The sequence below is a fragment of the Protobothrops mucrosquamatus genome, unplaced genomic scaffold (genome assembly GCF_001527695.2).
Source record: "Protobothrops mucrosquamatus isolate PMUCROS unplaced genomic scaffold, P.Mucros_1.0 scaffold_193, whole genome shotgun sequence".
NCBI classification, from domain to species: Eukaryota; Metazoa; Chordata; class Lepidosauria; order Squamata; family Viperidae; genus Protobothrops; species Protobothrops mucrosquamatus.
Window position 1 is genome coordinate 1 of NW_015386269.1, and position 9,058 is coordinate 9,058.

General features: G+C 40.1%; 2 protein-coding genes across 3 annotated transcripts in view; both read right to left on the reverse strand.

The window, feature by feature from the left end:
- Positions 1-258: 258 nt before the first annotated feature.
- On the reverse strand, positions 259-4,391 carry LOC107295327 (phosphoacetylglucosamine mutase-like). The gene is made up of 4 exons (XM_015824640.1): positions 4,237-4,391; positions 3,102-3,185; positions 643-741; positions 259-490 (listed from the first exon to the last, which is right to left on the reverse strand). Exons 1-4 carry the CDS (start codon positions 4,384-4,386, stop codon positions 350-352), a joined length of 474 nt encoding a protein of 157 aa, XP_015680126.1. The 5' UTR covers positions 4,387-4,391; the 3' UTR covers positions 259-349.
- Positions 4,392-6,104: 1,713 nt separating this feature from the next.
- LOC107295338 (phosphoacetylglucosamine mutase-like) overlaps positions 6,105-9,058 on the reverse strand; it is a 13,463-nt gene continuing 10,509 nt past the window's right edge. For both annotated transcript variants that reach the window (XM_015824651.1, XM_029285849.1), the window contains 3 exons: positions 8,632-8,715; positions 6,621-6,719; positions 6,105-6,468 (listed from right to left, as the gene is read on the reverse strand). In XM_015824651.1, coding sequence (XP_015680137.1) covers positions 6,328-6,468; positions 6,621-6,719; positions 8,632-8,715 — 324 coding nt within the window. In that variant the 3' untranslated portion in view covers positions 6,105-6,327. The remainder of the gene's footprint in view (positions 6,469-6,620; positions 6,720-8,631; positions 8,716-9,058) is intronic.

A 9,058-nucleotide genomic window follows, 5' to 3' on the forward strand; every position in this document is an offset into this window, starting at 1 on the left:
AGAACAAAAAGAAGAACGGTATATACTCAGTGACTCAGATGGAGCCTAGATTGTTAATTTTCTTCAAAATACCTCCACTGTGCCCTTTTCAAGACAAATATTTGGAAAGCTTCGAATTTCTTGAGGTAAACTTCTTTAGCTTTGCTGATTTAGAAACCTAAGCAGGATCTTTCCTGAGTGCATATCTGAGAAGACAAGGAGTTATAGACTAATTTGGAAAACAAGCCCGTATCTGGGAAGAGGACAATGGGAAATCACTTCTGTATTTTTACCCATGAAACTCAATGAATAGATAAGGTGTGCAAATAGGAGCCAGGTTTTATTTCAAGACAACTACAGACAAGTTTCTTTAGCAATGCACCAACACTCCTACCTGATTTATCAGATCAATTGTGTTTTCAAGCATCTTTGCAGCTTCCCTTTTTTGGACATCTCGTTCTTCTTTTGCCTGGTATCTTATCTTATCCTCTGCGGCTTTACTAAACAATACCTTGAAAGAAAAACACAGAGGAATATCAACAGAGGAAAAAACGGAAGAGAAGCACAGTCAACATTCTCTTACCCCACCCCACCCCTTGCGCTCAAAAAGAGATGCTTTTATCGGTTTAAATTTAAACTCTGATGACAGGCCTACATACTTACTGTGCCGTGACCGTTTGCTTCAAAATAAATGCCAATATCAAATTCCTGGGCCTTGTGATGCAAATGCTTCACTCCTGTTTTGGCACAGTGAACAGGCACCTAAGAAAGAGAGATCAGATGTGCTGAATGTATAATTCTGCACTACAAGCAACGTAATCTTTGAAATGTTGGAACATGCAAAGACAGCATTCCCTTGAGGGGAGAAGGCTCAGAAGAGCAATGCCTGACCAATGACAAGAAGCGCATTACACCAGTGGCACCGATCACCAACAAGAGAAGCCTGGGGGATTCACACACTGCATCATTCATTCATTCAATTTTTATTTATTTCAATTTCTATAGTAGTCCATCTCAATCAATGACTCTAGGTGGCTTACAATTTCCAAAACTATTAAAACAACAAAAAGCATTTATAAGAAAGATAAAAAATTCCAAAAGAAATATACACAGCAGCTGAGATAGTTCACCAGTTAACCGTAAAACCAAGAAGTGGGGCCTTTAATGCATTCAGGGTCCCAGAGTCAGGAACACAGCCAAGTTTTTAAAGCTTTAGGAAAGGCTACCGAATGAAGGCAAATATACGTGTCCCAGGATAATGTTGCAGGATCCAATCTGGGTTGGTCACCGGGACCAGAGAGGTTTAGTCTTCCGAGCTTTCAAACTCCTGACGGAGCCCATCTTTAGGAGACTTCTCTCTAGCAGAGTGTGTTAAAAAGAAGTTCCCTAACAGTCTTGTGGAAAACGAAAGGACTCTTACGAATTCCAGAGGGTTTTAGCAGAGAAGTTTATTGTGCAGATTCAGAAGCAATAGCAACAAGCAATTGTGAACTCTGAGGGCGGGTTCAGACTTCAGTTTTATACTTTCCTTTTCTCAGGAACAAAGGAATACACATTGAAATACACATTGTAATACATTAGGTTCCTTTCTCATGGGTATACAATGGAGGGTTTGCTACATACATTGTATCCAGGCGCAATGCGCATTAGGTTAGTCACATACTACTGACACAGCACTATTCTAGTATTTGTTCATTATTCTACCTTATTCCCCCCTTTGGAAGTTTTCTTGCTTAAACTTCCATCATTCGTCCTCCAATTCAGGATCTTTAGAGGGCAACATTTTCTATTCCCATAAAGCTAATATTGTTTCATGTTTTGCAGTTAATTAAGCTCTCTCTCTCGCTCTCTCTGGTAAGGGAGAAGTCCCCTGAGGACGGGCTCCAGCACGAGTCCCAAAGCTCGGAAGACTAAACCTCTGGTCCCAGTGACCGACCCAGATTGGATCCTGCAGGATTAGGATCATTCTAATCTCCGTGGGGAGGATTTTCCACGGAGCAGGGGCTACTGCAGAAAAGGCCCGTCTTCTAGTCCCCACCAGCTGATACTTTTTGGCTGACAGGATAGGCAGCAACCCGGCTTGCACGATTGAACTGGGGTAGATCAAGATCTATCGGAAATATTTGCACAATAAGGAAAGCATGGCTAATGCTAACCTTGATTAGGTTTGCAGGCATATAGCCCTCTGTATGAATCCAAACCATTTGGCTAGTTAACAGTGCTATAACCAGTTTAAGTGTGTTGTATAAATGCAGCCAGAGAACTTTAGAAAGATACCCAGCACAAAGAGAGGGGGGCTTCTGCTATCCTAGTTAAATAATCAAATAAAACAAAATGCAACTGATTTTCTGGTAAGTAATTGTCTCCAAGAGATGGCATTCTTGTAGTGCTGTCTTCCCATCAAGGAACAAGTCATATCTTTGCTCCCAATTCTCAAGGACTCAAAAGTGTGTGAGTAAAAAATGGAAGCAAGTTTTGGAATTTTTTTTCCTAAAACTTTTCATACTTTGCCATAAAACTCCAATTTCTCAGAAAGCAGCACACGTAAGGATCAGTTTAAAATACATTACAAACAGGGTTGATTTTTTTTTTAAACAAAAGTGATATTCATGAAATCCAGAGTATTTGGAATATATAGGGCAAGGGTAGGGAACCTTGACTCTTTTATGACTTGTGGACTTCAATACCCAGAATTCCTGAACCAGCCATGCTGACTCAGGAACTCTGGGAGTTGAAGTCCACCAGTCATAAAAGAGCCAAGGTTCCCTACCCCTGACATTAAGGGGGGGGGAATCAACATGATTTCAATGTTTTATTTCTTTTTTTAAAAAAAACAACAGCCTAGCTTTCTCCAACCTGCTGTCTTCCAGATGTATCGCAAAGCATCACTGTCAACCCCAGGTTACTAAGAGAAAAGCTGCAAGTCCAGCACATCTGGAAGCTAGCTTGTTGGGTTAAGCACTTCTAGTTTCTCTCTAGGTAGGCATTACACACACAAAACCCCACATTTGTTGGAATTAGTAACCTCCCACTCTCATTCTACCCCCATGTTAGAAGTGTTGATGTTTTAGCCATGGTAATTTTGCTGGCTTGTTGAAGACTGGAAGAAGTCGACTTCATACCTTCATGGTTTGTTCCAGATAACCAGTAGAGCTTCCATTGGCATAAGCTGTTTGTATTACTGCAAAAGATAAGGTTTGTCCAGCCTGAAGAAGCAGAGAAAGGAACATTCCACAAACAAGACTCAACTTCACAAGAACTACATGGATCCTTTATCTTTGAAGTTTAAGAACTTAAATTTACAAAGAGATGGCAGTATTTTCCTCTACTGACCTTAAAGATCAACAGCACTGCCCTCCCTTTTTGGGTGGAAGAACATGTTAACTATTAACCGAACCTACTTTTCAGATCAAGATTATGCAAAAAAAAAATTACGTTTATTAATAGTACAAGCTAGGTTTCAGAGCATATATTAGATTTATTTTTACAGTTAACATTATTTTTAGATTGTATAGTATAACTTTGATTTAACAAGGCCATCTGGAGGGGAAGTGTGTCATTAAAGCTAACCACCTGTAATTCTATAACTTAATATCATCAATACTAGTGGTATAAATTATGATAACGGTGTGTACTACTTCAGAAAAAGTTTGACTATTATTTGGGAGTGAAGTCCAAACTAAAGTTTAGTCTGCTCCATCCAATTTCCTCTGAATGAGGGTCTGTAAAACTAAGGTTTTACTGCAAGTTCCTGTGAATAAACCAGCCTAGGTTTATATGTAATTTTGGTTTATGCAATTTATAAATCTGTTTTTAATCCACTGAGGAAATGCCCTATCTGACCCCATCAATAATTCTGCTCTGCTTAATTTTCACTGAAACCCAAGAAGCAGCCAATTGTTGTATTTTGCAAAATGCAACACAGCTCCCATCCAAACAGTAGCATTATACTTTGGGGAACAATAATTTACTGTATTTTTCTTAAAATAAATTCTCAATAATTCACTGTACTTTTCTCCAAAGGAATTCTCTTACCTCTTTAAAAGATAGGTGACTGTACAGCTATTATTATTATTGTGGGAATCCATTTAGGAAAAAGAAATAAGAATTTTTTATAATGGCATTTCATTTGCATATTCTTTCCACATAGAAGATATCTCAAATATACAAGTATTTGTGTTCACTGTACACCAGGAAAGATCTATTTTTTCATCATGGTAGTGTAGAATAATGCTTTAACCAAAGGAAATCAATTACCTTTATCAGAAGTTCTTTAAGAAAAGTGCTGATTAGAGTTGCTATTTTATCTCCATCTAGAAGATGGAAATGGCCAACAGAGTCTACATAGTAGTAAACAATTCGGTCAGCATCACCATCCAACGAGCAGCATCTCTCACCAGGATTCATTTGTAGTCCTAACAAGCAAGAAAACAATGCAGAAGTGTTCATTGGTAAGAATTTAAGCAGGGGTCCCCAACCCCCGGTCCATGGACCGATACCGGGCCACGGCATGCCAGCAACCGGTCCAAGCAAAGCCCCATCCACGGGATGCAGGCAGCACACAAAACCACGCTCCCTCCAGTCCGCGGAAAAACCTCTCTCCATGGAACCAGTCCCTGGTGCCCAAAAGGTTGGGGACCTCTGATTTAGAGAGTAAACATCATGGGTTTTACATACTTCCAAAATAAACTGCCGAATTAAACCAAGAATGGGCAACATATGGTCCTTTAGATGATGTTCCGCATCCATGTGCCTTAGCCAGTATGGCCAATGCAAGCAGGTCGGGTTACAATCTAGCAACCTTTAGATAAATGTTTATTGGTCACCTTTGAGTTGTATAGATAGTTAGGCACAGATATTCTCTGCGGTAAAAAATAACAATTTTAAGTTTCCCCTTCTACTACAAATCTACCAAAGGGTCAGAATGTTAACAAAGGGGTACAACTGATCTACTGAAGGAATTCAGCTCCTTTGCATGCACAGAAAGGAATTTCTTCAACAGGATGCATGAATGGAGCTGGTATTGTCAGGATTTTAGCTCCACTTCAGCATCCTGCCAAAGGAACAGGCAGCTTTTTCAGTCAGACCTAGAAACAAGGAGATCTCTTCAGCAGCCATTTGCAACTTTTCCAGACAGCTTCCCCACTGCCTTTCTGGGGAAGCCAACAGAGAAGACTGCAAATGGTAATCACATGATCACCAGGCATTTGACCACCAGTCATATATGCCAACAGGTTGCCGAGCACCCAAATCGCGATCATGTGAGCATGGGATGGGGATACTAGGGTTTTATAATGCAGTACTAATACTTTGTGTGATCTTGATTCTATACTTCTGTTTATACAACCCAGGATTGTATTAGCTTTTTTGGCTGTTGCTGGACACTGCTGGCTCATGATCAAGTGATCATCCACTAGGACTAGGACTCCAAGGTCCCTCTCACAGTTACTGTTTTTGAGCCAAGTCTCGCCCAATCTGTACTTGTACCTTTGATTTTTCCTGCCTAAATGTAAAATTTTGCTTTTCTCCACATTAAAACTCATTTTGTTGGATAGGGCCCATTGTTTAAGTTTGTCAAGATCTTCTTGGATCCTGAGCTTGTCTTCTGGGGTGTTGGCTATTCCTGCCAATTTAGTATAATCTGCAAATTTGATGAGTTCCCCTTCAATTCCCTTGTCTATTAATGAAGATATTGAAGAGTACTGAGCCTAAGACGGAGCCTTGTGGTACCCCACTGCTTATTTATTTGTTTGTTTGTTTCTTATTAGATTTGTTTGCCACCTGTCTCTCTTTATTTATTTTATTTATTTATTTATTATTTTAATTTGTATACCGCCCTTCTCCCATAGGACTCAGGGCGGTTCACAGCATATTAAAAACAGATAATAAACACAAAATACAAAAAATTACAAAATACAAAAATACAGAAAATAAACCCCGATAAAAGCCGAATTAAAACCAAATATTACAAGCTGTGTATCCAATTAAAATACTTTTANAGAACAAAAAGAAGAACGGTATATACTCAGTGACTCAGATGGAGCCTAGATTGTTAATTTTCTTCAAAATACCTCCACTGTGCCCTTTTCAAGACAAATATTTGGAAAGCTTCGAATTTCTTGAGGTAAACTTCTTTAGCTTTGCTGATTTAGAAACCTAAGCAGGATCTTTCCTGAGTGCATATCTGAGAAGACAAGGGGTTATAGACTAATTTGGAAAACAAGCCCGCATCTGGGAAGAGGACAATGGGAAATCACTTCTGTATTTTTACCCATGAAACTCAATGAATAGATAAGGTGTGCAAATAGGAGCCAGGTTTTATTTCAAGACAACTACAGACAAGTTTCTTTAGCAATGCACCAACACTCCTACCTGATTTATCAGGTCAATTGTGTTTTCAAGCATCTTTGCAGCTTCCCTTTTTTGGACATCTCGTTCTTCTTTTGCCTGGTATCTTATCTTATCCTCTGCGGCTTTACTAAACAATACCTTGAAAGAAAAACACAGAGGAATATCAACAGAGGAAAAAACAGAAGAGAAGCACAGTCAACATTCTCTTACCCCACCCCACCCCTTGCACTCAGAAAGAGATCCTTTTATCAGTTTAAATTTAAACGCTGATGACAGGCCTACATACTTACTGTGCCGTGACCGTTTGCTTCAAAATAAATGCCAATATCAAATTCCTGGGCCTTGTGATGCAAATGCTTCACTCCTGTTTTGGCACAGTGAACAGGCACCTAAGAAAGAGAGATCAAATGTGCTGAGTGTATAATTCTGCACTACAAGCAACGTAATCTTTGAAATGTTGGAACATGCAAAGACAGCGTTCCCTTGAGGGGAGAAGGCTCAGAAGAGCAATGCCTGACCAATGACAAGAAGCGCATTACACCAGTGGCACTGATCACCAACAAGAAAAGCCTGGGGGATTCACACACTGCATCATTCATTCATTCAATTTCTATTTATTTCAATTTCTATAGTCGTCCATCTCAACCAATGACTCTAGGTGGCTTACAATTTCCAAAACTATTAGAACAACAAAAAGCATTTAAGAACAATAAAAAATTCAGCAGCTGAGATAGTTCACCAGTTAACCGTAAAACCAAGAAGTGGGGCCTTTAATGCATTCAGGGTCCCAGAGTCAGGAACACAGCCAAGTTTTTAAAGCTTTAGGAAAGGCTAACAGGGTTAGGACCGAATGAAGGCAAATATACATGTCCCAGGATAATGTTGCAGGATCCAATCTGGATTGGTCACCGGGACCAGAGAGGTTTAGTCTTCTGAGCTTTCAAATTCCTGACGGAGCCCATCCTTAGGGGACTTCTCTCTAGCAGAGTGTGTTAAAAAGAAGTTCCCTAACAGGAGCTCTCTCTCTCGCTCTCTCTGGTAAGGGAGAAGTCCCCTGAGGACGGGCTCCAGCACGAGTCCCAAAGCTCGGAAGACTAAACCTCTGGTCCCAGTGACCGACCCAGATTGGATCCTGCAGGATTAGGATCATTCTAATCTCCGTGGGGAGGATTTTCCACGGAGCAGGGGCTACTGCAGAAAAGGCCCGTCTTCTAGTCCCCACCAGCTGATACTTTTTGGCTGACAGGATAGGCAGCATGCCCGGCCTGCACGATTGAACTGGGGTAGATCAAGATCTATCAGAAATACTTGAATAATAAGGAAAGCATGGCTAATGCTAACCTTGATTAGGTTTGCAGGCATATAGCCCTCTGTATGGATCCAAACCATTTGGCTAGTTAACAGTGCTATAACCAGTTTAAGTGTGTTGTATAAATGCAGCCAGAGAACTTTAGAAAGATACCCAGCACAAAGAGAGGGGGGCTTCTGCTATCCTAGTTAAATAATCAAATAAAACAAAATGCAACTGATTTTCTGGTAAGTAATTGTCTCCAAGAGATGGCATTCTTGTAGTGCTGTCTTCCCATCAAGGAACAAGTCATATCTTTGCTCCCAATTCTCAAGGACTCAGAAGTGTGTGAGTAAAAAATGGAAGCAAGTTTTGGAATTTTTTTTCCTAAAACTTTTCATACTTTGCCATAAAACTCCAAATTTTCACAAAGCAGCACACGTAAGTATCAGTTTAAAATACATTACAAACAGGGTTGATTTTTTTTAAAACAAAAGTGATATTCATGAAATCCAGAGTATTTGGAATATATAGGGCAGGGGTGGGGAACCTTGACTCTTTTATGACTGGTGGACTTCAATACCCAGAATTCCTGAGCCAGCCATGCTGACTCAGGAATTCTGGGAGTTGAAGTCCACCAGTCATAAAAGAGCCAAGGTTCCCTACCCCTGACATGGGGGGGGGGAATCAACATGATTTCAATGTTTTATTTCTTTTTTTAAAAAAAGCAGCCTAGCTTTCTCCAACCTGCTGTCTTCCAGATGTATCGCAAAGCATCACTGTCAACCCCAGGCTACTAAGAGAAAAGCTGCAAGTCCAGCACATCTGGAAGCTAGCTTGTTGGGGTAAGCACTTCTAGTTTCTCTCTAGGTAGGCATTACACACACAAAACCCCACATTTGTTGGAATTAGTAACCTCCCACCCTCACTCTACCCCCATGTTAGAAGTGTTGATGTTTTAGCCATGGTAATTTTACCGGCTTGTTTAAGACTGGAAGAAGTCAACTTCATACCTTCATGGTTTGTTCCAGATAACCAGTAGAGCTTCCATTGGCATAAGCTGTTTGTATTACTGCAAAAGATAAGGTTTGTCCAGCCTGAAGAAGCAGAGAAAGGAACATTCCACAAACAAGACTCAACTTCACAAGAACTACATGGATCTTTACCTTTGAAGTTTAAGAACTTAAATTTACAAAGAGATGGCAGTATTTTCCTCTACTGACCTTAAAGATCAACAGCACATCTTATAACAGCCGCAAGATTATTGGTAGCTCAATTTTGGAAGAAGGACTCTTTGCCTACTATAGAAGAATGGACGCTTAAAGTGTCAAATTTAGCGGACATGGCTAAAATTTCCGCTTATTTGAAAGATCAATCACAAGAAAGATATATCTCGGTCTGGAGAAGATGGATAGATTATATTCAGAATAAATATGGGAC